Consider the following 26,945-nt stretch of genomic DNA (forward strand, 5'->3'; position numbering starts at 1 on the left):
GAAGCTGAGTGTCATACTCTTCTTCTGAGCTCTGTTTTTTTGTTGCTATGTCATAAGAGGAAATTTAGTGGCCTGGGGACTGACTTGCTCTTCTCCGGCGCTTTTAATTATTGCAGTGCACCAGGCTCTTCCACATGATTTCAAGTGGATTATTTGTTTTTGTTCTGAGTGTGGTTTGGGTTAAGCCAGTAAGTGTGCGCCTGTTGAGTTTACTTCCCCCTTTCATTTCTCTCCTAAAACATGACAGGTGGGAAGGAAATGTCTTTGGAGACATGTATATTTCATGGACTTTCAGAACCAACCTGGATTGAGGCTATATGAAACATCTGGAAGCCCCTGACGGAGGGGGCTGGCACCTCCTCTGTGCAGGTGTAAGCCAAGCCCCCATGTGTTCCTGCAGTGCAGGAAGGAGAGGGCAGGAGCCTGCAGCTCACTTGCCAGATGCCCAGTCAGTGCCCTGGTAACCCGGAGCCAACCTTAAGTGCAAAAGGGAGCGTGGCTTTTTTAAGTAAAAATCTCTTTAGTGATGTCTGACCACCATCTGATCGTTACTAGGAACTTACAGCTTCAGTTTCCTAAGAGCTATATGAAAAATGTTACACTAAACACACTCCCAAAATAAGATTTCACCCAGCAAACCCAGCCTCTTTGAAAGCAGCCTCTCTTTAGCCTTGGGCATCTGTCCATCTGGGCCACACTAATCACTTTTCACATCTGAGAGCTTTTGGGGCCCATTATCTGCCTAACAAATATATATGTGGTTCCTCTTCATGTTTCAGGCTCTGTGCTGGGTACTGGGGTATGGTACCTGCCCCACCTTGCTGCCCTGCCCCTTAGCCATCCTAGTTGAGATACCAACTGGGGTGCACTGGGGAAGGCAGCCTGTTACTTTATGACAGGCCTTTCATCAGCACTTGAATCTCATGCTGTGTTGTTGTTTTTCAAAATCTTAGCAACAGGCACACCCAGTGCCCTGACCCTGGTTTCTAAATCCCATTCTCCAATAAAAGGAGCCGGGGCTCCGTGGAGAAGTGGCTGGTTATAGGGAGAGCTGTGGGGCAGGGAAAGTACAAGATAAGCCTGGGACACCTTGTAGTGCCAGAAAATACAGTTGTGCTGAAAGGAAAGAAGCGTGTGGGCATGTCACAAGGTCATGGGTCACCCTGAGAGCTGCCAGTGGCCAAAGCTGGAACAGTTTGAGCAATAAAATAGGTAATGGTAGTATTAGATTATAACCCAGTGAATTAAGTAAATATCCATGAGTCTGTTCTGAATTGATGATTGAATAAATAAAACACTCAGAAGAAGGGACAGACCTTCCTTACAGAATTCTAATTACTAAAAATAGAAAGAATGAGGAAAATAGAAAATCCAATGAGAACTAGAGTAGCTGCCTTGGGCAGAACCCACTGGTGGAAGCAAAAAGCAATGGGGGAAATTTTAAAAAGAAATGGAATGTCTGCATAACCTCAGAGTATCTTCCCCACTTGCTATGGTGCTTTTAACTTATGCCAGGAGCTGCTGCTAACTCCCCTCCCCCAGTGTAGGCTGGACTTAGTGACTCAATTCTGAAGACCAGCTTGTGGGAAGAGAGAGCTAGTAACCCGACAGTGGGAAACCTGCAGACACGCCAGGTGACAAAGGCCAGTGTCACCAACGGCAGGACATGCTGGTTTCACACCCACCCCAATGTGCCATACCAGGAAGGCACTTCACCTCTGTGGTACTTACCTGAAGTCCTATAGCCTTAGTCTAACCTTAGTCCAAGCACCAAACGAATTGAGGAGCATCTACAAGTGTCCGTTCCTCTCAGGAATGTCCAGGTCGTGCAAGACAGGAATAGATTGTGGAATCAACAGAATGGGGGGTGGGGACTGATGCCTGGTAAGAAATGCCACGTGGCATCCTGGCTGGATCCTGCAACAGAAAAGGGACCTTACTGGGAAAATGGGGGAAATCCAAAAACAGCCTGAAGTTTAGGTAATAGTACTGTATCAGTGTTTGTCTTAGTTGTGACATAAGAGGCGGTAACATCAGCTGGGTGAAGGGCACGTGGGGGCTCACTGCTCTCCCGGCAGCTCCTCGGTGCCTCCAACAAAACACTTGCAAGAAGCTGGGATCAGCCCTTCCTGTTGACACTCCTGATGGGAATCCGCCTCATTTCAGGGATGATGCAGTGTGTGATTGCCGTCGCGGACAAAGTATTTGACGCCTTCCTGAACATGATGGCGGATAAAGTAAGCCTGGCCAGGGCACGAGTGCATGTCTGCCGTAGCATGTGGAGGGCGCCCGCTGTACCTTTCTTTCCTGCATCTCCAGGCTAAGACCAAGGAGAATGAAGAGGAGTTGGAGCGGCACGCGCAGTTCCTCCTGGTGAACTTCAACCACATTCACAAGAGGATCCGGAGGGTGGCTGACAAGTACCTGTCTGGCCTGGTGGATAAGTAAGCTCAGTTTCCTTTTAATGCCATTTGTACGCATGTGTGAGTACACACATGTGTAAACTTTCAGATTTGAAATGCAGGGAAGAATCATCCTTAGACTGTCGGTACAGAAAAGAAATGGAGTCAGAATTCAAACTCCCAGCTGGCAGTGCAGCCCCCATAGAATGCCAGTGGGTCTGCTGTGAGGCAGCTTTGGTCCTGGGACTTCTGCTTGTTTTGAGGTGTTAATGCCACTTTCATTGTGTCTCCTGACTCAGGGAGTCATCCCGGAGTCTCTGCTTCCCGCTCTCCCTGGGAAGACCTGGCCCTCCCTCCCTGCTGCAGGGTCTCTAGGCTGCACCGGGGAGCCCACGGCCATCCTCAGTGTGACCACCTGGCCCAGGCCCTGCCAGGTGTCCGCGGTAGCATTGATGTCTTCAAGGCTCCTCAGAAAGAAAGGAAAGCCCGCACTGCCCGTCCCACTCCAGGCGCTCTGTGCCGGGAGCCAGGCAGACTCTCGTGGAACGTGGACAGGAACCCTCAAAGGTGGCCTGGGCCAGCCTCGGCAGTGAAAGGCAGAGGCAGCAGGCAGCCATGTCGTCCTGCCCCAGCTCTCTGCAAGCGTCCCGGACTGCTGGAGCCTGCCACACATGCTGTGTGCCCAGGCCAGGCTGAGCCAGGGGGCAGGTCCAGCACATACGTGGCGTGTGTCTGAGCTGGACCTGCTCAGCAGTGGGCCTCTAGGAGTCACAGGCACGCAGTCTTCTCCCCTCAACCCTGGGGCCACCACGTTCAGGAGCAGCTTCTCTGTGCCCCAGGGTTTCATGCAAATATGGCTTTTTCCTATTTGTGCCATGATGTGAAAATATTGGGGAGCCCCGGTCAAAAGCAAGTAGGCTCACTAGGGAGTGTGGCCTGGCCAGTGCATAACCAAGATGCGTGGTGTCCGGCTGGGTGGTCACTTGGTGCCGTGTCCGGTCCTCTGGACTGGGCCTGACGGGCCCGGAGAGCGTTTCCCACTGGCTTCCTGGCCTTGGAGGCCTCCCAACTCCCCTCAGCCCTCAGTGGGGCAGCAGGAGATGGGCCCCGGCCCTGAGAGGTGGCTCTTGTGCAGGTTTCCCCACCTGCTCTGGAGTGGGACGGTGCTGAAGACCATGCTGGACATCCTCCAGACCCTGTCGCTGTCCCTGAGTGCCGTGAGTGTCCTGCTCGCCATTCACCCAGACTAATTCTTGCTGCAAGTGGCCAAATGGGGGGTGGGGCCCAGATCCCACCCTGGCCTTTGCCAGTAAGCTGCAGCAAGTGTGACAGCCTGCCAGACAGGGCAGGCCAGGGAGGGCGGCTGAGGGATGGGTCCCCTTGTGCTTTCAGGACATCCACAAGGACCAGCCGTACTACGACATCCCCGACACCCCCTACCGCATCACCGTCCCTGACACCTGTGAGGCCCGAGAGGTAAGCCTGAAGCAGTGCTGTCTCCCGAGTCTGTAGGGCTGGTACATTCTTCACATTGTTACCCAGCCCCCAGCAGTTTGAGGGGCGAGCGGAATGAGCCCCCTCCCACATGTGAGACCACAGCCGCTGGGGTCACCCCGTATGAGTGGGGTGCCAGCGCACCCAGGCTGGTCTGCCCACCGAGCTTCCCATCTCCACTCAGCCGTGCCGGCTCTCAGCCCTTCTCTTGGTTCAGCTGCCTGCCAATTTTCAGCATCTCAAGGCTGCACGAGCAAGTGCGGCTTGGCAACAGACCATGCTGCTCTGAGCTGTGCCGGCTCCCTCCGTTTCTGTTTCTCTGGCTTGGTAACAGACGGAGTGAATGGCTCCAGGTAAAGAAGGTGTGCTGTGCCGGTCCGACTCGGAGCCCTCCTGTGAGGCTGAAGCTCCACTCAGCCCAGAGCTCCCCGCCTGGGGGCGGGTCACGTCCCAGCCTCGGGGCCGCCCAGCCAGGCCCGCTGCCAGTGGGGAGTTCTGCATGCAGTGACACTGGCTTTTACTTCCCGGACCTTCTCCTTCAGTCACTGATTCAGGACATGTCACACAGTAGTCGTGTGATGGGCTGTGCCTCGCAGCCTGATGCAGGGATTTCAGACCAGGACCTACACCCAGAGCCCTGGTGTTAGAACACAGTCACGGTGTTGGTTTGCCGGGACAGCCGTAATGAAGTGCCACAGGCTGGGAGACTTAAACAGACATTTATATTCTCGCAGTTCTGAGGACTTTGATCTGAGATTCAAGGTGTTGACAGGGTTGGCTTTTCCGGAGCTCCCTCCTTGGCTTATAGATGCTGCTGGCGTCGCCTGTCCTCACGTGATCGTCCCTCTGTGCCTGTCTCTGTCCTGGTCTTCTCTTCTTAAAAGGGCACCAGTCTTACTGGATTAGGGCCATCCTAATGACTTCATCTTAGCTTAGTCACCTCTTCAGAGACCCTGTCACCAAACATAGTCACACTCTGAGGTTCTAGGGGCTAGAGCTTCAACCGTGGATCTTACAGGGACGTGCTTCCACCCATAACAGTGACTGACTGCAGCGTAACAGTGACTAACTCCAGCATAGCGGTGACTGACTCCAGTGTAGTGGTGACTGACTGCAGCATAGCGGTGACTGACTACAGTGTAGTGGTGACTCACTCCAGCATGCAGCCGGCTGTTCTTTGGCAGCCCAGATGCACTGACCTTGGGTTGGTCACACCCTTTCCAGAGCATCGTGAAGGACTTCGCTGCACGCTGTGAGATGATCCTACAAGAGGCAATGAAGTGGGCACCTACGGTCACCAAGTCCCACCTACAGGTACTCTCTTGAAATCACCAAAAAGCAATCTTGATAAGCTCCTTCCAGCTATCCAGAAAGCTTTCACAGACACAGTGAACTCTCAATACCAGTAGCACTAGTGTGAATAAACAGAGACCAAAAACATAAGTGCCTGAGAACGATAGAGGACTCAGAGGCTGCCATGCGTTAGGAGCACGCCGAGGGTGAGGAGGGCAGGGTGGTGCAGTCTGCAGGCTGGTGGCCCAGGAACCTGACCACTCACACCAGATGAGGTGGCAGGGCTTGGGGCTGCTTGCGGGGTGGGCGAGGGTGGCGTGGTAGGCTGCCAGGGAGGGCTGGAGGCCAGGGCTGCCGTGGGGCTGCTGGAGCAGAGGCAGGACTCCTGTCCCATTAAGGCTCTGTCCAGCCCGTGTATGTGGCCACTTGTGAGTCTTTTCAGACCAAAGCACTGGCTTGTACACACCAGTGACCACAAGCTGAGACATTGTTCTGAAGATGGTCAAGAAGAGATGGACCCAAAATACCACAGTACATGAGAGGTAAAAGTCGCCTTAGAAGGGGTCAGGGGTAAAAATGCCACTGTCTTAAAGAGAAGGCACATTGAGGGGAGTTTTTGAAGTCAATCTTGGCGACCCTGGTCAAGGTAAAGCTAGTTCCAAAGTGTTCCTGGGTGTGGAGTCTAGGAGGGACAGAGCTGCCAGCTCCAGGAGCCTGGGAGGACGCATGGGAGTGCGTCTTGCAAGAACCCGTGGGTTGTGCCCAGGCTTATCACACAGTTTTTCCTTCCATGATGATGTTGGAGTGCTGAGGGTAGAGCTGTGAGGGAAGGAAGAAGATGGAGCCCCTGTTCGGGCAGACTTGGACAAGCTAGGCCCTGTGACTGAGCCACACCTGGAACGTGACTAGCAATCTGGTGTATACACTGGAATTCTCAAGACTGGTATCTTCTCAAACTATGTGTGAGAAACGCCGATTTCTTCCGGTCCATGTAGAGGAGGGGCCCTCAGCTCCCAGTGCTGTGGCCTGAAGGGGGAAGCCCCTTGAACTCCATAGAGGGCTCAGTGCACAAAAAAGGGGTCAGTGGGAAGAGCTGTTTCTCTTCTCCCTGGCCTGAGAAGGAAAAGGGAACCAGAAAGGCTTGGCATGGTCTTCATACCTTCACCACCCGTCCCCCTGGTCCCCGCTCCCTGCACCGCCAGTCCGTCTGACCCCCACCCACCTGCTGCCAGCCTCGGCCCATCCTGGCACGTCCCCCGCGCTGCCACTGCGCCAGCCCACTTCCAGCAGTGAATCTGCGCGGCGTGCCTCCCTGCTGCACATGCTCATCAGCCGTCCCTCGTCCCCACGGGGTCCCTGCTTGGGATTTTGAGGCTCTGGGAACCCTCCAAAACCACTGGCCCCGTCCTGAGGGCAGTTACGGGAGTCATGCTGAACTCCCTTGCCTGGCACCTGAGGCCTGTCGGACCTGGCCTACCTCTGACCTGGGCTTACCCCCCGCCATCTTGCCCCTTGTACTTGCTGCTCCTGCAGTGCTGCCCCCTGCCCCCTGCTGATCCCCAGAGCTGAAGGCCTCCTCCAGGCTCTGCCAGGTGCCCCTTTGCCCCTGCCCCGGTGGCCACTTGGACCCAGGCACTTGCCCTGCCTTCCTGCTGCCCATCGGGGCCCCCCCACATCGGGGCCACCGCCTCAGGCCTGCCTGCAGGACCAGGCCTCACAGCTCTTCCCCTGGCAGCACAGCACGTGGCCTGTGGCACATGCCGAGCGAGGATGTGCTGAAGGAGTAGGCGGTCCTCTCACATTCGCTGTGTGACGGCCCCTCCAGGGAGTCCGTCCCCGCTCACACGTGGGCAGCAGCGTCAGAGGGACTTCAGCTTGTCGGGAGGGGGCAGGCACAGCCGTGAAGCCAGTGTGCGCTCTCCTGCCTCACACCTGTTTATAAAGTGTTATTTTTACCTTTAAAATAAAACCGCATCTTTTTCCTCTTTCAGGAATATCTGAACAAACATCAGAACTGGGTGTCGGGACTGTCCCAGCACACGGGCCTGGCCATGGCCACCGAGAGCATCCTTCACTTTGCCAGCTACAACAAGCAGAACACGACTCTTGGGGTTCGTGTGCACCTCTTGGGAGCGGTGATCTCCTTCAGTTGTGGGAGCCACAGTACGGGGCAGGGGAGACCGACACTGCTATGTACTTTCCACGAAAGGCACCTGGGCACCCACATGCCACGTGGGTGGCTATGACTGCAGTGTCTTGTCAGCAGCCCGGAACCCCGTAAGAGACCCTCAGGTTCAGGGAAGAGCTGGTCAGTGAAACGCGTTTTCTTACTGTGCTTCTGCTTTAATTGTATGGATTGATGGACATCTCAGTTTGATCCATTGAGATCACATTTGGATTTCTGTGCGCCCACGAGGAAGGAGAGTCTCTGTTAGACATGGTCTACATTAGTGTATAGTTGTGTTGATCTGAAGCATTTGTTGGACCTCCTAATAGTCCTGTTTTCAGCGGGTGCTGAACTGTGTGTACAGTCTTCAGTCTCGTCTGTTCTGCTCAGGATTAGTTTAGAGGGCTGCACACCCTCTAAGTTGTACTTTCTGAGTGAAAGTGCAGCTTAGGATCAAAGTGGGGTTGGCACCGGGCAGTCTGACATGGCAGCATTGCATTTTGGCATCTCTGACTTCAGGGCCTGGCATGGCCTCCAGGCGTCCATCTGAACCGAGTGTGGCTGTGTGGCTCCCGTCTCCAAGGAGTGGTGGGTGGGAGGCAGGCTATGGTGGAGGTGCAGGGGCTGAGCACCAGGGAGGGCGTATGGCTCTGCGACTTCTCAGCATGGCCACAGCCCTGCGCAGAAAGGAAGGAGCCATCCGGCAGGCTAGGTGCCCTTGGCCTCTGTGCGGGGCTGGTCGCAGTGCCAGAGGAAGCCAGTGTCTTTCCACGCCTCATATCACCCTCAGGGCTCTCAGCTGGAGGTCACTGCGTCTTCTCTAAAGATATTAGTGTCTGAGAACGTGACCAGCAGAACCAGGTGCACCTTGTGTTTAAGGCTGGGCTCCCAACTCTGGGTCTTTGTGTGCTGGCAGGGCCCAGGGGCCTGACTTGGCTCCCTGACCCGGGTCTCTCCACTGCTCTGAGGACCCAAGCAGAGGCCAGAATCAGGGACACACAGGCTAGGAGTGCAGTGATAGCCCGTAGCCCTCTTCTAGGCTCTAGCCTTCTGAGGTAAGAGATGAGTTTTGCCTGAAAGATTTAAATCTTTTTCCTCAACATTTGATTTAGGTGAGGTTTCCCCTTTTCTGTTGCTAAAGAAGAAGGGATATTTGTATTGTGTGCTCTGATCATTGGTTGCACCGGTGTTCCTGGCCAAGGCCTCCACCCCACGGGAGCCTGCAGGGTGACGTCTTCCTGCCGCACAATACTCGGCGAAGAGCAGCTGCCAGGCACTGTTTCGGAAGCGTGATTTCAGTCCAGTGGGTCACACTGCCCTGAGAAGTGAGTCAGAAAAGTGAGCTAGAGCAGCTGGAGCAGTTGTGCAAGGGAAGAGCTGGCTGCCCTGGTGCCGTTCGCTGCCTGGGGGCTGTGTGGACGTCACTGAGCCCCGCCACAGCTGGGGAGAGGGCCGCTGCTGTCCCACTCTGCAGGGGAAACATTGAGGCACAGGGCCAGCCAGGACCTCCCCAGGGCCTAACGACCCGTCGGTGACAAAACCACATTCCAGTGCTGGCCTATCCAACGCAAAAGGCCACACTGTCTTCAAGAACAAAGCAGTTTTGGCTTAATTTGATAAGAAAGCCGTATATTTTTGTTCTTGCTTATATTCTCTTTTTCCCCCAAAATTCATATTTTCTTCCCCTGATCCTCTTTCTTCCCACCCATTCTCTCCAAAAAAATTCCTCACAATTGAGATACTCATTTTCCCCAGTAGTATCCAAAAGTCAGCAGGGTGTGTCAGTTTGTCATAAAATGTGCTGAGGGGAAATGTGAAAGGTGGTCACCTTAGACCCATCGGTGCCCTCAGTGACTCTGGGAGCGAGATGATAGCAGTGGCCAGCCAGGGTTAGGCAGGGTTCCTGGGGCCCCAGCCCTGGCGTGGGAAGGTAGGCTGGGGCTGAGGCAGAGGAAAGGGGGGGATGTGTGGAACCCCCATTCTGTGGGTTGCTCGGTGCACTTCTGTCTGCCATTAGACTGTCGCAGCTCGTGGGTGTTTCAGAGGCCTGCTGGCTCCGTCACCCCTGCACTCCATTTCAGTCACCTCCACCATCTTTAAGTCATGTGCATACACCAGCACCCTCACCTGCCACAGAGGAGACAGCCATGACCCTTAACCTCGTGGCATTTCCATTGTGGATTGCAGTGATTTTCACACCATCTGGGGGTTATTACGTTGCAAAAATTTATTTGCCACTGGGGGGTGAAAGTAGTAGGGACAGTAGAGTGGAGCTATAGTACAAGCTTCCTCCCAGAGAAATTTTCCATACAAAATTTTTCAAGAACTCTTTATTTCATGGGACAAATCAGATAGCAGAGAGTGTTCTAAAGTATTTCATTTTATTAACTTGCCAGTACTGAAGATTTTTAATAACCCCTTGATCCGAATTTGACTTCGTAATAGGACTTCGGCTTACCCAGATGGGGAAAGCATGTCGCAGTGGTCTGAAATAATTATCGATATTTGTCTGTAGGCAACTCAGCTAACTGAGCGCCCAGCCTGTGTGAAGAAAGATTACTCCAACTTCATGGCATCTCTGAATCTGCGCAACCGCTACGCAGGCGAGGTACTTTTCCTGCCCTTGTGCCCAAAGCCCTTCAGAGGGTCCTCCTCATTGAAAATGAACAAGGGATCTGGGTGAATGTGGAACTCGCTCATTTAGGTGGACTCAAAGGTGTTTTTACAGATAAAGAAACTAGGGCTCCTGAGATGAAGTAACTTGCCAGAGTCACATGGGCGCAGCAAGATGGGGAGCCACATCTGACCCCCATGAGGGCTTTCGTCCACCTCACCACTGTTTAGCCCAGCCTGGCAAGTCGATTCCTCTCTGGGTAAAACACAGAAGTTAAGCTACACCATTTCAGAGGTCCCTGAAAGTCCACTGGGCCTGGTCTCGGGGGGCTCACCTCCCACTGAGAGCCCCACAACTTGCATATTCCAGCAGTTGCTCTTTCTTGCACCTTTGCAGGTGGGACCCGTGCTCTGCTCAGCGATTGCTGAGCCCGTGTTCCCAGTCTCCGGGCATTGCTGTGAGGGCCGGTCCCACCTGTTCTCAGCACCCCAGCGGTAGTGGGAGGTCTGTCTTGGGGGGTAGGTGCAGTTTCTCAAAGAAGTCGGATCTCCTCTGTGGTCGGGTCTTCTGAATGAGAGCGGCACTCTTTCTTTAAAAAAAAAGCGTAAGCTTAAAAATAGGCTGGTCTTGAGTCGTTAATTGACTTTGAAAGTTTATTTATTCAGCCCACATTCATGCAGCCCCACTCTGGGTCAGACCCCAGGCTCAGTGCTGGGATGTGAGGATGCCAAGCCCAGGCCCCTGCCCTTAAGGACTGTCTAGAACTGTGGGAATGCCAACACATTTCCAAATGAGAAGTTCCCAAAGAGATGGAGCAGTGGTAGCATCACTGAAAGGAGCCTCTCATTCTCCACATGCAGCAGCTCTAGTTTGAGACAGTGAAGCGTCTGCCACGCCTCATCCCTGTGCCCGGATTACCTGAGACCCTCCTGACGAGCATGCTTCTTGCAGGTGTATGGGATGATTCGCTTCTCAGATGCCACAGGCCAGATATCTGACCTGAACAAAATGATGGTCCAGGAGCTGAATACAGCATTAGACCTCGGTAACCCTCAGCACTACACGCAGGCCATGTTCAAGTTGACAGCAATGCTCATCAGCAGCAAAGGTAACGGACAGAAGCGCCACGGAGCTCTGGCTCATTGTAAATGGGCGTTTGCCATCATCATCCTCAGTGAGCTGGAGACCTGGGTTCAGCCTGTGTTCGTGGCCCCTGAGCAGCGTATGTTTGGCTTCAGATTGTGACCCGCAGCTCCTCCATCATCTATGTTGGGGTCCCCTGCGGATGTTCGACGAGCATGGCATGGAGACCGCCCTGGCCTGCTGGGAGTGGCTGCTGGCGGGCAAGAATGGAGTGGAGGTACAGGTAGGGCATGCGCTGTCCTGGCCGCTCGGCTGGTGGGCATGGAGATCCCGGGCAAGCCCCTCACCCTTGGGGCCTCAGTCTTCTTGGACGTAAGATCTTGCTGTTATTGCCTGACTGCAACAGCTGTCAGGAGCATCAGCAGGGAATATGTGTTAAAACTGTCCCTCCCAGTGGTGTCGCGAAGCTGGTATTTCTCACAGCCTCGGTAGAGGGGGAACCATTTATTCAAGATGATACCTGCCGGCGAGGCTGTGAGTGGGGCGGCTGGTCACCCACAGGGCGTTTGTGGCCTACGGCTTTGGAGGGCAGCCTTCCTGATGTCCCTGTTCCTGAAGCTGCTACTAGACAGGGGGCCCATGGGGAGGTCAGAAACTCCCTTTGAGTGTATGTGACTGGATGAACACCTAAGAACTTTTATTTTTCAAAGATCCTGTTAATTTTCATATTAATGAAATTTGATGTTTTTTGTTTCTTAAGATGAGATAAGTGGTCATAAGGGGTGTTTTATCTTTCTTGATCCCTAAGGGAAATTGGGATATTTCCAAAGATGGAATTGGATTGTTGCCGGCAGGTGGGTGGGTGTGTTAATCATAGTACCTCACCTTTGCCTGGCATGTTCTAACTGCAGTTCGTGACGGGCACATCATTCAGAGTTTGAGGAAATGTTTTGGTCCAGTTGGCTTCTGTGGGAAATGACTTGGTCAGGGAGAAGAGGCAGTCAGCTGGGGACCTGGGCTGACCGGCGGCTCTGGCCCCTCTCTGAGTGGAACTAAGGTGGACCCTGGGTTCGTGGCCTGACCAGCGCTGTTCTCACCGGGGAGCACGAGCAGGGGCCAGTGGGAATTGCACGGTAGCCTGCAGGGGCTGATCCAGAGCAGGGCTCCTGTCAGTATAATGGGAGTCACAGCAAGGGCACCTATGGCATAGGGTGTGAAGACCCAACCACTGAATTCGCCTCTCAGTCCCCGGACAGGGCACTTAGGAAATGCTGACTGTTGCCGTGGTGGCGGTTTTGTTGTCTCCGGTGGAGAAGGCTGCATCAGAGGCGCTCTGTGTAGCCGTGCAGCTGCCGCTGTCACATACACCCACCCATGCTTTGTTTTCACCTATTCTACTACTACAGTTGGCCCTTGAACCACACATGTTTAAATGCTGGGGTCCACTTATACACAGATTTGTTTTCAATAAATTGGAAAATTTTTTGGAGATCTATGACAATTTGAAAAAAAGCTCACAAAAGAACTGCATAGACTAGAGATATCGAAAAAAATAAGATGTCATGAATCATAAAATACATGTAGATAGCAGTCTGTTTATCATTTACTACCATAAAATCAACAGTAGGCTATTAGTAGTTAAGTTTTTGGGGACTCAAAAGTTCTATGTGGATTTTTGACTCTTCAACACCCCTAGCCGCACATTATTCAAGAGTTAACTGTACATGTGTTATAAACCTTATAATAGTGTTATTTTTTTTTCTAAAAGTCAGAAACCTTTCAAAGAAATTCAGAAAAGGATTTTTAAAAAGCCTTACCCATTTATCCAAATATTTCCCATTTCTTATACTCTTGAAGTTCTCCCATAGACTCAGATTTGCAATTTTCTTCAGTCCAAAGAGCTTTCTTTCTCATTTTCTGTAGTGCCAGGTCTGCTGGGATAAATTCACTCAGCTTTAGTTCACCTTCATTCTTTGTGTATATGGGTATTTTTTTCCTGGATTGAGGATCCTAGGTTGACAGTTTTTTATTTCGCTTTGTTGCTTTACCATGTTAAATACGTCTTCTGTTGGCCGTTGGCATTGTTTCTGGGAGAAGTCAGCAATCATTCTTATCTTTTTATTTAATCTTTGACATTTAGTAAATTGACTATAATATGCCTAGGTGTGGTTTCTGTGTATTTATCCTGTGGGGATTCATTGAGCTTCTTAAATTTTGAGTTTTTCATTAGACTTGGGGAATTTTAGGCCAATATTTCTTTAAATATCTTCCCCCCATTCACTCTTCTCATTTTGGGGTTCCAGTTACACTTACGTTGATGACCTGATATTGTCGCCAATGTTAGTGCCAACAAACGTTCTCTTCAGTCTTTCTCAGTGTTTTCTCTCTCTCTCTGTTCCTTTTGGTTCACTTCGATTGGCCTGTTGTCCAGTTCACTGAGATTTTCTGATGCCTTATTCGTTCTGTTGTTAAATCATCTCGCGTGTACATTTTTATTTCAGATATTATAATTCTCAGAAACAGGATTTCTTTTTTTTTTATAGTTTGTATTTCTCTGTTGAGATTCTCTATATATTCACCTGTTCTTTCCATCTTTATAAATCTTTGGACATGTTTATAGTATTCATTTTTAAATCCTTACCTGGTCTGTTCCAATCATCAGGGTCATCTGTGAGTCCATCTCAGTTGATTTTTTCCTTGGGGCCTTAAAGTTTTCAGTTGTGTACCGGGCACTGTGCGTGGACAGCAGTGGGGACCGAGGAGCCCTGCTGGAGAACAGAAGGCCCGTCTTGTGTTAGGTGGCGGCTATGATGAAGGTCATTGTCCTCGCCCCTGAGGCAAGAACGGTGGGTTCTTCCTGCTTTTTGCCCCACCTTTATTTTCTTCATTTTTTCCATCAACTCCAAGAGACGGGTCATGGAGGGCTTTTTATTGTGCCAACCAAATTGCATTTGGGGTCTTTGAGACTCTGGCCTGCCCCCGCCCCTCCGGCCCCCCCTGCGTCCCTGCCGCCCCCTGAGCTCTGCTGGCCTCCGTCGCCCAGCCTCCAGCAGGCCTTGGCCACCCGGACGCGGGCCCACCCACTTGTACCCAGACCCGTGAGCTGCTGGGACTTGCTGCTTCCGGAAGTCTCCTCTCTCTGCCCATCAGCTCCTTGTGGATTTCTCATCTGTCGCTCCCTAGCAGTCCAGCGGACAGGCGTGGTTTCTCATCCAGATCTTTCTTGCCGTTACCTTGGGACTGAAGGTTGTCTGTTGCCTCTCACTCCCCATCTCTGCCTCTGCAAGGACCTGCTGTCCAGGCCCAGCAACACCCTGGGAGTCCTTTCAACTTTTGTTTCTGTGTCTTTTGTATTGTTGGATTGTGCTTTTCAATTTTTTCCATTATAAAGTCAACATGTGCTCATTATGGAGAATTTGGAAGATATGAGTGTAATGAAAAAAACAAGTCATCCATAATTCCAACTTTAGACATTTGCTCACAGCATCTTACGTCTTTTGCATTCATGGGGAGATAAAAGAGCAAGCAAGCTGTTGATCTCATCTCAGTATGAGGACCCTTCTCGTGAAGGTCTGAGGCCTTTATTCCATTAAGGTAGGAAAGACATCTGATCTCTTGGTATGGTGCTCAAAGTCACAACCCAGAACAAATGAACTGGGCCCTTACTGGCCTCCATCTGTCTCCAGATCTTTGTATATGCCAACATTATCCTTCCCTCTGCTCAAAGAAAGAATCCTTGCAGCCTTTCACACGTCCCATAAATGATGCTCAGCAAATCCTGTCAGGTTTATCTTTTTGCCTTTAAAGTATATCCAGAAGCTGACCGCACCCAGCATCCCAACTGCTGTCCCCTGGCCTCCCTGCCTCCACCTGGGCCCTCTCAGTATGCAGTCAGAGCAAGCCAGTAAAACATAAGTCAAATCGGGTTCCCCCCTGTGCCCCAGACCTCAGTGCCACCCCAAGCTCGTTCAGAGTTGAAGGCAGGCTTGTTTCTATGAATGTGTGTCTCACACACACACACACACACACACAGACACACACACACACACACTCTCTCTCTCTCTCTCTCTCTCTCTCTCTCTCTCTCTCTGCAGACCCCTTCATGGCCATGTTTCCCCTTAGCAGGTATCAGTGTCTGCTGTCTCTAGCTTACTTCTCTTGTCTGCAGCCCTGCCTTAGACTGGGTGGGTGTGTTTGTCGTGTTCATCACTCCATTCCCTGTGCCTGGGACCAAAGCATGCTTGTCAAACAAGTGGGGGGGCGGCCTAGGCTGTGGCTCATCGGCCCTGCAGCCCTACCGTAAAACTTAGACTTGGCTTCAGAAAACAGAAAGCAGGAAAAGAAAAAAAGAGGCAGAAACCAGGCACCTGCTTTGACCACCAGGGGTTCATCTTCCTGTCTCAAGCCGGCTCATCGCTCTCTGTACTCCTGTCTCACCGCTTCCCTTAGTGTGTGGTCTTTGTCCTTACCCTCAGGACCTCTAGGTGGCTTCTGTGCCTCCAGGCAGGAAGGGGGGCCCTGACCTTTTCCTCTAGGGGCACCTCATGCAGTTGACACTCATTTGCTCTTTAGTGCTCATGAGAACCCTGGGCACCCCAACCAGCAGAGGCCTGAGTGAAGGACATGTGCCTGGCTGCTTGGCCAACTTTAGCACCATAAGGAAGGAGGGGATGGATGTTGGGCATCTGCCCAGGCACCAAACCTCAGCTGCCACCTCTCTGCAGAGGGGATAGATGCCCTCGAAGGAACTGCTTGGTGTCATCAGGCCCAAAAGGGAGTCTGCTGCCCTGCAGAACCACACCGTAGTGGTCGGACACATCACTCGGCTCCCGTAGTTATTCCCAGGCCCGGTTAGCGGCTTAAAGATGTTGTGCAGCCGCCATGGGGGTGGAGAAAAGGAACTGGGTTCATGGCCAGAATTCAGTCCTGTGCTTGCCACCTTTGAGGGCCTGGGAAGGCAGCCTTAGCCCTGGAGCTGCAGGTGGTTTCCAGGATGGTTAGGAAAGTTCAGCCAGCCGAGGCTGGTTGAGGCCCCACACAGCACTGAGTGTGTCATGGGTATGCCCCGCCACGAAGCGGTGCCCACAAAACCCAGCCTGGTGCTACTTCAGGAGCAGGCTTTCTGGTGAAGAGAGCTGGAAGCAGGGTCAGACGTAAGCACATTTCTGTACTTCTCTGAGGAGCTGACAGTCACTCACTCACTCGGCAGTTCATGCGGGAAATGGCAGGCGCCTGGCAGATGACAGTGGAGCAGAAGTTTGGCCTGTTTTCTGCAGAGATAAAGGAAGCAGACCCTCTGGCAGCATCAGAAGCGAGTCAGCCCAAACCCTGTGCCCCCAAAGTGACCCCCCACTACATCTGGATTGACGTATGTACCTGGGCCCCACTGCCTCCCCAGGCTCAGCTGTGCTGTGCCTCCTCTCCTGGGGGGTCGGGGCTCCCCCTGGGGCCAGTGGCCCAGCAAGCACGGGCTCAGGCTTAAGGCTGCCCTACCCGGGGAGGGAGTCGGCCACTCCAGCCACCCCAGGCCTTGCTGGCTCACTCTGCTTCCCCGCGGACCCTCACCTGCCCTCCTGTCAGCTCAGAGCTCCTGCTCAGCCGGCCTGGCCGGCTCTGGGGATGGGCCGGCTAGGCCCCAGCTCAGCAGCGTGTTCTTCTTCCCGCGCAGTTCCTGGTGCAGCGGTTCGAGATCGCCAAGTACTGCAGCTCCGACCAGGTGGAGATCTTCTCCAGCTTGCTGCAGCGCTCCATGTCGCTGAACATCGGGGGAGCCAAGGGGAGCATGAACCGGCACGTGGCGGCCATTGGGCCCCGCTTCAAGTGAGGGCCTCTGCTCTGTGGGGGACTGCGTTGCTCATGCAGTGGTTCCCCTCCTCGGGTTCCCCATCATTGGTCATTTATTCATCAGACACTGGCCGAGCCCCCGGGCCATGTGGGCCCCCTGGTGGGGATCTGGATGTGCCCGTTCTGGCCCACTGTGCCCGGGAAGGTTGGGCAGCATGCTGTCCGCAGCAGGGGAGTGTCCGGGAATGTGGCTCACTCGTGGACCTTGGGTGGCTGAACATGGGCAGCCTTTCTAAACTGGTTGGGGGTGGGTAGCAGCAAAAGGATTCCGGTGACACGGTGGTGAGTAGAAACCAGCAGGCATTGTGGCACAGCTCAGGCATGGCGAACTCAGACTGGGGGCTGGCAGTGACTCTGAGCAGGTCTCTTTGCCCCTCTGAGATGGTTGCAGGAAAGTTCTAATGCCAGCTGAACACCAAGGCTTGTGCGCAACACCAGCCACTCCTGGCAGCGTGTGTGGTCTGATAGGGGGCCAAGTCCTGTGGTCCTGGGCACTAGACAAGGCAGGAGAGGGTCAGCCTGGTGTGGGGAAGGGTCTGAGCTGGGCCCACAGGTGCCTGGGTGGTCAGATAGCGGGACGTAGGGGAACCCCTACCAGGATGCGCCACTGGTTGGGCCTTACCCCTTTCCTGCTGCCTGCTGGTGACGCCAGCTCTCTGCTCCTCGCCTGAGCTCCAGAACCGTGTGCCTGCAGCCACTGGGCTCCCCCTGGGGCCACGCTACTCAGACCACTGTGGGGAGGAGTTAGTTCTCTTTTCCCCTGATTTCCAGTCTGTAACGGACTCAAACCCTTGTAAAATGCAATGAGAATGAATTACTGGGAAGGGGTCCACACTGGATAATCACAGCAGTGTGAGGTTGCCGTAGAAATGAGCAGGCACCCTCTCCCCATTTCCACACTTGCCTTATCACAGACCAGCACCTTCTGCAGATTCATGTTAAGTAGCCCTGACCTGGCAGAAACCAGGTACTTGGTGAATTTCTTTCTGGTTTTTTTTTGTTTTTTGAGCTGGAGTTAAATGTTTGACATTTGTAGCACCTATGGGTGCCTGCAGCCCAGGGAGTAGTTTGCAGGTACTTTGTTAGACTGAAGGTTCTGGCCTAGGCAGAGTAACACACAAATTGTTCGTTTTCCCCCAACAAAAGTAATCACCTGGCTGATGTCACAGGCATCTGTTGTCCAGAGCCATGCCCTGAGCTCAAAGGCTAGGTGGCTTGCACAGGAGACAGGGACCCCTGAAAAGGTCAGCCCAGGCCCAGCAGCTCAGACTCGCCCCTGGACTGTTTCCTAGACTGCTGACCCTGGGGCTGTCCCTCCTGCACGCCGACGTGGTTCAAAACGCAACCATTCGCAATGTGCTTCGTGAGAAGATCTACTCAACCGCCTTTGACTACTTCAGGTACTCCCCAGCTGTGCTGTGCGCCGTGCCGGAGGTAGCCCAACCATCCCATGCCCCCAGTTACCCGCACCCCCAAAGTCACCCTCGGGGAAACAGTTTGCCTTCTTACTTGGCAGCACTGGCACCCCTGGGTTTGAATACCCACAGCCCTGTGCTGTGTTTCCATGTGTGTACTTACAACTAGCCTCCCTGTGAGACAGACACACGTTTTCCCTCGGTTCAGTTGACTTAAGAGATCGGGTGTGTCCACTTAACTGTCTAGTTAATAGGAATGGTCATCGCACGAAGAATCACAGGGACCAGCTGCCTGAGCTTTGCACACGTGGGTTTTGTCCTGTGGACACAGCCACAGTTGCACGATCTGCCGTGAGCACACCACTCAGCCGGGCACTGTAGACACGGAAGAACAGTGGGGGGGGTGCTCGCAGGAGTCATCGCGTGTCCCCGTGCACATCAGGGAGGTAGCTGCCACTTTAACAGCCCCTTGCGTCACCTCGCCACCCTGGGGTGTGCCTGATTCCAGACACTCAGCTGTTGTCCTCTTGTTTGAAGTTGTCCGCCGAAGTTCCCTACTCAAGGAGAAAAGAGGCTGCGTGAAGACATAAGCATAATGATTAAATTTTGGACCGCCATGTTCTCAGATAAGAAGTACCTGACTGCCAGCCAGCTTGTCCCCCCAGGTAAAAGCAGTGCTGTCAGCGGTGCAGCTCAGGGCCAGGTGCGGGGGTGGGCAGGCCGGGTGGGCAGTTGGCAGCCGTGAGGGAGCTGGGTGGGAAGGGCAGTGAGGGCACAGCCCCGGCCACGCTGCAGTCATGGTGACCCACAGCCTGCCTGGCCCCCCTGAGCAGCACGAGTGGGTGCGGGAGGCCCTGAGCAGGAGCTTGCTTCTCAGTGTGACTTGCCCAGCACCAGTGCAGGGCTCAGGCACCCGCTGCATATCTGAGGCCTGTGCCGGGCAGAGGCCAGTGTGCCAGGATGCGTGTGGTGCAGTCCATGTCATCTGGTCGGAGACAATGACACGGACAGGTGGTACCAACATATGAGGGGGTCATGGGGGCAGCCCTCAGGACGGGCACTTGGCCCACCAGGGCTGGGGAGCAGGGAAGGGTTTCTGGGAGAGGTGACGAGAGCCCCTGAGGATGACCAGAGCTCCCCGGCGGGTGACGGAAAGGCGCCGAAGCGTGAGCGGGCGGCAGGCCTCCAAGGGGAAACCACATTCTCGCTGCTCTGAGCACAGAGCTGGCGGCACCCACCAGGTGCTGAGGACTCCACACCCGAGCAGAATCAGCAGGCCCAGCTGGCAGCCTGACTGCTCACGAGAGGAAAGGAGAAGGGGGGGCCGGCCTGGCGGCTTTCTCAGTTGGCTTCCTGGCTCCGCCTGGAACCAGGCGAGCACCTCTCCCTGCCATCACCTGCCCCGTAGCTGCAAGCTGCCGCCACGTGAAAGGGTAGCGTGGCGCTAGAGACGAGAACACTGCCGTAATGTGTCAGGATGGCTGCTCGTTCCTGTTTTGTCCTATGGTAAAGGCTAGGCAGAGTGTAACTGGTAGTGAGCTTTCATCTGGAATGGTTAAGTAAAGAACGTGGCTCTCTAGTTCCGCAGAGCCAACAGTGGCTGTGTCCCCCCATTCCTGATGGCCTTACCTCTGCTGAAAGTCCAGACGCCTCATTCTGGAAGCAGCAATGTGTTTGCCCACAGATAACCAAGATACCCGGAGCAATCTGGATATAGCGGTTGGCTCCCGCCAGCAGGCCACACAAGGCTGGATCAACACCTACCCGCTGTCCAGTGGCATGTCGACTATCTCCAAGAAGTCTGGTGGGTTGAAGGTTTGCCGATAGGTCCCTGAGGTCCGAGTCTCATCCAGGCAGCTCAGGTGGCGGACTGCTGGAAGCATCCTGTGGTCCCACGCTCGTGCTTTCTCCTTCCTGCCCAGGCATGTCAAAGAAAACCAACCGGGGCTCCCAGCTGCATAAGTACTACATGAAGCGCAGGACGCTGCTGCTGTCCCTGCTGGTAAGGCGCCCCCACCACGTGCCCAGCACCAGGCAGGGGAGCGGAGAGGAGCAGCACGTGGTGCACACAGCGGGCACATTGGCCTCTGTCTCGTATCACCAGGCCACCGAGATCGAGCGCCTCATCACATGGTACAACCCGCTGTCCGCCCCGGAGCTGGAGCTGGACCAGGCTGGAGAGAGCAGCGTGGCCAACTGGAGGTCCAAGTACATCAGCCTGAGCGAGAAGCAGTGGAAAGACAACGTGAACCTTGCCTGGAGCATCTCTCCTTACCTGGCCGTGCAGCTGCCAGCCAGGTGGGCCCAGGTCACACCCGCCTGACGAGGGCCTTGTCGGGTCTGGGGCGAGGGCCACTGAGCGGGGAGAAGCGTGGTGGGGGGAAGCAATCCTAGCAGGCTGGTCCTCTGCCCTGTCCTATGCGGTGGTCATACACGCACACGCTTCTGTCTGGAGCCCGAGGAGGTGACGACAGGGCACATTTAGGGCCTTGGGGTGGAAAGGAAGCTCATGGAGACTGTCACCTCAGAGAGGTGGGCCTGGGGGTGCTTTCGGTTTGTCTCTGGGGGTCACCTTTGAGCGGGAGGCTATGAGAGGAGGTGGCCAGCAGCTGAGTGTCCTGTCAACACTCTCCCCTGAACGTCGCACAAGAACGGAACTCCTAGACCTGTGGTAGCCGAGAGGGACTGCCGAGGTCCTGTGTTAAACCCCACCAGGGGATTGCATTTCAGCCCGTGTGACTGTCCAGGGGTGGACCTTCTTCCCCCGTGAGCCCACACTTGCCTTCCCCTTGTGGTCCCAGTAAGTCCTCTGGGTCAGGACTGCAGCCGGACAGGTTACTGAAGGTCTGCCTAGTGGGAGCCCAGGGCAGTGACGCCTGAAGTCGTGCACCACCCTCCCACCTGCTGAGGTGCCTTCTGGCCCATGAGTTGCCCTGCTGCAGAAGGGCTGTTTTGGGGGCCAGGGACAGTAGAGGGAGGCGTCCTTTGAATGGTGAGTGTAGGATAATCCCTATTGGAGATAGTTCTGGCATTTCTTCATAGCTGATCATGATGCTGTTGATTGTAAACATTCTTCAGAGTTACCTATGTCAGCAGCTAGAGAGTTTAGAAGTCACTTGGCATTGATCTGCACCCCTCCAGTTCAGGGCTCCCTCCACTTCCTGGAGGCCGCTGGGCCTCCCCACCCATACCCGCTGTGTGCCGTAGGTTTAAGAACACAGAAGCCATTGGCAATGAAGTGACGCGCCTGGTTCGGTTGGACCCAGGAGCCATTAGTGACGTCCCTGAGGCCATCAAGGTGTGTGGGCCATGCTGGGGCCTGGGTTCACAACACAGGAACAGCACTGCCTCCAGAAATGCCTGGAAACGAGAAACCGACAAAAGCCTGGTGACCCCTAGTGGTGTAATAATTTTTCTAATTTCCTGGATTTTTTACTCACATATTAAGCATTTATTATGTTTACAGTAGAAAATACTGAACAGTCTCACCCCAGTCTGAATTAGGGTGTTTCACGTCATGTGTCAGAAGCATTTCCCCTCGTTGCTGCAGATGCTGTGACCGCCCCTCTCGGGGCAGTCTCGGTGCGGGCGGGGCCCGTGGCAGAGGGCAGGGCCCTGCCTGAGCCAGGCCCCGCCCTGCTTCCCCCCCAGTTCCTGGTCACGTGGCACACCATCGACGCCGACGCGCCCGAGCTGAGCCACGTGCTATGCTGGGCGCCTGCGGACCCGCCCACCGGCCTGTCCTACTTCTCCAGCATGTACCCCCCACACCCTCTTACGGCGCAGTACGGGGTGAAAGTCCTGCGGTCCTTCCCGCCGGTGAGCCCGCGGCCTGCCTGGGCTGGGGGACTGCCTGGCCGTGCCTGGAGAGAGGGGGAAGACGGGCTTTTTGTCAAGCCCGGGTGAAGGCGTGATGAATACTGGCCCATCTTAAAACATGTCATCTCTTCCCATTTCTGTTCAAGTAGCAACAGAACGAAGATTTAATTCTAATTTTATTAGTGTTTACTAGTGGGTTTAACAGCCATATTTGTTTTTAATTAGACGTTTTGATTGAAAAGGGAAGTTCAGTTGTGTCTGGTTCCAGTTGTGGCTCTGTGGGCACATCACGTGGCCTCAGGCTGTTGGGAGCCCTGAGACCCCGTGTGACAGCCACTGTGACAGGGGTTTGGTAGAAGGTTCCAGAGTGCCAGGCCTGCTATACGCTCAGCCTCGTCCCCTACAGGCCCCAGCGGTGAACACAGACGGGCCCCCCCCTTGTAGGTGCAGGGGGCTTGCTGCTTTCCCTTTATTGCACCCACCGTGTTTCAGGCCTTTGGCCATTTTCCTGGCTGTCCTCTGGGCTTTCCCCAGTTCTCAGTTCTCTGTCAACAATAGGACAGTGTCCCTTAGGCTGAGCCAACAGCAGGGCTGTTCCAGGTCGCCGTGGGCCCAGGCGGAACTGGAAGCGAGGCGCTGCCCTCCTCCCCGGAGGTGACAGCCCCTCCTCCCACCCCTCACAGGACGCCATCCTGTTCTACATCCCCCAGATCGTGCAGGCCCTCCGGTATGACAAGGTAAGGTTGTGCCAACCCGTGCTGTCCGTCGCTCTGGGAGTGGTGCTGGGCATGGGGCCAGAAGCCCTCAGCGGCGGGGCAGGGCCCCCGGGCTGCGACCATGGCCCCCGGCGCCTCTCACACAGCCCCACCATGATTACCCGGCACCCATGGCCAGGAGGCCCCAGTCCCTTCCCCACCCGAGGCCCAGTCTCGCTGTGTGGGTGAGCAGGTTCTGGAGGTGTCGCTGGCCACTTCCTCTGGGTGGCAGTCTGGCCTGGGTTCCCCACTTGGATGGGGGTCTCAGCAGGTCCCCTCATTCCCTGAATCTAGTTCCTTGTCTCTTCAGTGGGAAATAGGATTAGACAAGGTGACGTGTGTGTGTATTTGCTGCCGTAGTGAAGTACCACAGATGGGGGCCTAAACAACAGATTATTTCACAGTGTGGGGGCTAGAAATCCAAGATTGAGGTGTTGACAGAGTCAGTGTCCTCCGAGTCCTCTGTCCTCTTCTCCCTGTGAGCGCAGTGTCCTTTCGTGAGGGCCTGCGTGCTTCTGTGCCTATTTCTAATCTCTTTTTACGAGGACACAAGTCGTGTTGGATCAGAGCCCACCCTAGTGACCCCACTTTAATTTACAAAGGCCCACCTCCAAACAGTCACACTGTGAGGCACTGGGTGGAGGCCTCTGCAGATGAATCTTGATGGGGCACAGCTAGCACAGGGCCTGGCCTGCAGAGCCCTCACCAGAGCCGACACCGCCCCCTTCGTCCTGCCCCAGCACACCCGCATCTGAGTGAGGCAGGAGCAGCTGCCTGTCACCTCTGCTGCCCGCCCTGCTTCCCTCTGCACAGGGCACCGGGCCTCACCAGGGTGCTGGCTGAGCCTCCAGGCCCGACCCACTTGGGAGTTGCCTCCTACTGCTCCTGTCCCCAGGGGGGCTGTCAGCCCCGTGCCAGGTGTTCTGGGCTGGCTCTTTCCCCACAGATTGGCAGGATATCCCTCAGTCTTTAGGCCAAAGTGCCTCTGGAACCACAGCCAACCCCTCTGGAAGGACTGAATGCTGGCCTAGCTAGGTAGCCACCAGGACCCTTCAGCTGCAAGCAGACAATTTTGATAATGGGTAGAACCGTATTCGCCAAGCCTGGACCTTCGCACTGTTCCCAGCACGTGGACTGTCGTGAGGCAGCTTTTCTCCCCTCCTCTCCCTGGCCCAGCATCGTTTCCTGTCCTCTTTGTGTCTCTGCCTCTGTCTCCCTGTGAGGGCACGGTGGTGGCCACGAGAGAACGCCACACTCCCCAGCCATGTGCCTAGGCCGCTTGGCTGGGCTGTGCTGGTGTGTCAGGGTGGGGGTGCGGGCCGCAGCTGAGCACATGGAGACTCGGGCCTGCAGTTTGTTTTATTGGGCTATTGTTTTACATAGGCTGCTTCCCAAAAAAATCCTGATATATTTTTCCTTTATTCCTTTTTTCTAGTTTTCAAAATAATGAGTTAATTCTTTATTTAGCATTATCCAAAGGTGACCAAGGACATTTTCTCTTTTTCCCCAAACACTATAAACTCATGGACTTTGGTGTTTTTGATGTGTACCAGTCCACTCCAGTTATTTATGGTGCCCACTGGGAGCCTGATTACCCACTCTGTTCTTTGGTCTTTAGTCCTCGATAACCCCCTGCCTTCCAGAAGGGCTACGTATTCTAGGCTCTTGTCCTTTTTCTGCCTCATACCTGGACTCACTGATTTTCCAAGGAACTCTGGGTCATTTAGTGAGAAATGGCATTGAGACCGTAGCACTGGGCTGAGCGTGCTCGCTGGGATTGAGGCAGTTGTTTCTAGGCCTTTTTTGTAGATAGAGCCTGCTTTTTTTTAAGATTATACTGATACATCCAATTCAATTGTAGAATTACAGGGGTTTGTGGGGTTGGTTTTTTTGCCTTATTTGATTTTGTGTGAATCTTTTAACTAAATATTAATTCCTAACATATTTCCTTTTTACTTCTATATATTTCAGTAGTTTCAAAAAAACAATACTAGTATTATCACTCACAATATGATTACAGAAAACTGGGTGAGATTTTTTTGCCTTTTAGTTCTTGGTATAGCTTCCATTAGGGACACAGTCGTTAGGGATCATGTTGATGCTGGGGACACACAGTCTGATTATTTTAAAGTCACTTGACATGACTCTTCTCTGTGTGTTTACACCAACTCCACTCAGCAGCTTTCCTGGTTTCTTCCTTGCTTTCCATTTTTAGAGGGTTTTTTTTTAAGTGTAAGCTTGAGTGGATACAAACATATATGTATTTGCTTTTATTAAGGTATCGTTGATACACAATCTTACGAAGGTTTCACATGAGCAGCCTTGGGGTTACTACATTCACCCACATTGTCAAGTCCCCCCCAACCCCACTGCAGTCACTGTCCGTCAGTTAGTAAGATGCCACAGAGTCATTACTTGTCTTCTCTGTGCTGCACTGCCTTCCCCGTGACACCCCTACATTATGTATGTTTATCATAATTTGCTTATATTTTTTAAAAAAAGAATAAACTAATAAAAGTGGCTGCAGAGGGAGCAAGCAGGAGAGGAGTGACCGTGCTCAGCAGTTTTTTACTTAAATAGATCTATTTGTATAATCATAAACCAAACTTAGATTTTTTTCAATCCAACTAGCTAGCAACCTAACCTATACATTAGATGGACTAAGAAACACGTGGGAACAAAATGCTAACGTTTTCAAAGCGGGTCGCTGTGGCCCTGCCTGCTCGGGCTGTGTGGCATCGGGTGCCATTGCTGTTGCCATCGGTCCCTTATTACACCGAGTCACCCTCCACAGTCTTGCAATACTGACTAGATTGTACTGTGAAAGCACGGTGCTCAGGAACAGCCGGAGGGACGGGATGTGCTGGGCACCGCGTGGGGGGGGGCGCGGGCTTCCCTGCGCCTCGGGCCCCGCTGCCCTCGCACCTCCGGGAGCCGCAGCCCAGAAGCTCTGCCAACTCCCATTCAAGCCACTACCAGCTGAATGATCTTCTTTTATCTTTAGGTCTATCTCACAAACCCACAGTGACCAGTCATTTGGAGTCTAACCCACCCACTCCAGTTGAGGATATTCACCTGAGGAATTCTTTGTGGGGGGGCCACAGACGACTAGTCAGGGAGAGGCACCCCCTCGAGGATCTCTCAGAAAGGCCAGCCAACTTTTTAACCAAGGAGTAGGGTTATGAGTGGCAGAAAATTACTAAGAAAGAGGAGGAGGAGATGCCCTTAGAATGGTGGCCACGGGATGTTGACTCATAAAGTACCTGTACCTGAGAGAGTTTCTGGAACCTGCCCATCAGGTGGAACATTGTTTTAGACAACCAGCTTGCAGATGAGTTTTAGGCCCAGCCTGCTCATTCCATTTACTTGACAACAGCAGAAACTGGCCAGAGAGTCGTGGTTCTTAGAATCCAGGGGGAGGAACAGAGGAAACAAAAGCTGGCTCATGGCTGCCTGCTGACCCGCACTGCCCTGGGCTCCAGCCGCCAACAAGCTGGACCTTGGGCGGGCCTCTGGGCGGGACGCCACATGGAGGGGAGCCCGCTCACGCAGCTGGGGGCTGCGCAGCCTCACTGCTGCTGGCCCGCGAGAGCGGGTACCCATTTCCTGCACGGGGCGAGGAGGAGTCTGTCTTGGCGGAGAAGCACCCCAAGCCCGGGCTGATGGTGGCCTCCTCCCCTGCAGATGGGCTACGTGCGGGAGTACATTCTGTGGGCGGCATCCCAGTCCCAGCTCCTGGCACACCAGTTCATCTGGAACATGAAAACTAACATCTACCTGGATGAAGAGGGGCACCAGAAGGACCGTGAGTATCCAGCATCTTCCCCGAGACGTCACCCCACCCTCAGCAGCTCCCAGGCTGCCCAGAGCCCTCCTCAGCCCCCGGGGCCCTCGGGCCTGTGCTGCGCAGCCAGTCTTTGCTCCCACCTCGGACAGGACCGCCTCGCCTGTAACGCGCAGTAGGCAGGGCCCCCTCGTTCACGAAGCCTCTGGACACCCTGTCTGCCCTCGTGCTCTCCCAGTCACCCTGTGCTCGGCCCCATGGCCCCGTGTGCAGGC

The 26,945-nt window shown here is 54.0% G+C and overlaps 2 protein-coding genes across 4 annotated transcripts in view; one reads left to right on the forward strand and one right to left on the reverse strand.

Moving 5' to 3' along the window:
* Positions 1-26,945, reverse strand: part of LOC130680727 (RIMS-binding protein 3C-like) — a 245,384-nt gene that overhangs the window by 145,173 nt on the left and 73,266 nt on the right. The gene's annotated exons all lie outside the window — the stretch shown is intronic.
* Positions 1-26,945, forward strand: part of PI4KA (phosphatidylinositol 4-kinase alpha) — a 103,919-nt gene that overhangs the window by 68,554 nt on the left and 8,420 nt on the right. For all 3 annotated transcript variants that reach the window (XM_057491952.1, XM_057491951.1, XM_057491950.1), the window contains exons 24-43: positions 2,167-2,237; positions 2,320-2,444; positions 3,538-3,619; positions 3,795-3,878; positions 5,121-5,210; positions 7,181-7,300; positions 9,872-9,964; positions 10,922-11,078; positions 11,209-11,336; positions 16,263-16,421; positions 16,722-16,873; positions 18,190-18,297; positions 18,850-18,977; positions 19,997-20,116; positions 20,235-20,314; positions 20,417-20,610; positions 21,520-21,610; positions 21,964-22,131; positions 22,815-22,868; positions 26,571-26,691. In XM_057491952.1, the coding sequence (XP_057347935.1) occupies positions 2,167-2,237; positions 2,320-2,444; positions 3,538-3,619; positions 3,795-3,878; positions 5,121-5,210; positions 7,181-7,300; positions 9,872-9,964; positions 10,922-11,078; positions 11,209-11,336; positions 16,263-16,421; positions 16,722-16,873; positions 18,190-18,297; positions 18,850-18,977; positions 19,997-20,116; positions 20,235-20,314; positions 20,417-20,610; positions 21,520-21,610; positions 21,964-22,131; positions 22,815-22,868; positions 26,571-26,691 (2,325 nt within the window). The remainder of the gene's footprint in view (positions 1-2,166; positions 2,238-2,319; positions 2,445-3,537; positions 3,620-3,794; positions 3,879-5,120; positions 5,211-7,180; positions 7,301-9,871; positions 9,965-10,921; positions 11,079-11,208; positions 11,337-16,262; positions 16,422-16,721; positions 16,874-18,189; positions 18,298-18,849; positions 18,978-19,996; positions 20,117-20,234; positions 20,315-20,416; positions 20,611-21,519; positions 21,611-21,963; positions 22,132-22,814; positions 22,869-26,570; positions 26,692-26,945) is intronic.

This window comes from Manis pentadactyla, chromosome 14 (genome assembly GCF_030020395.1).
Source record: "Manis pentadactyla isolate mManPen7 chromosome 14, mManPen7.hap1, whole genome shotgun sequence".
NCBI lineage: Eukaryota > Metazoa > Chordata > Mammalia > Pholidota > Manidae > Manis > Manis pentadactyla.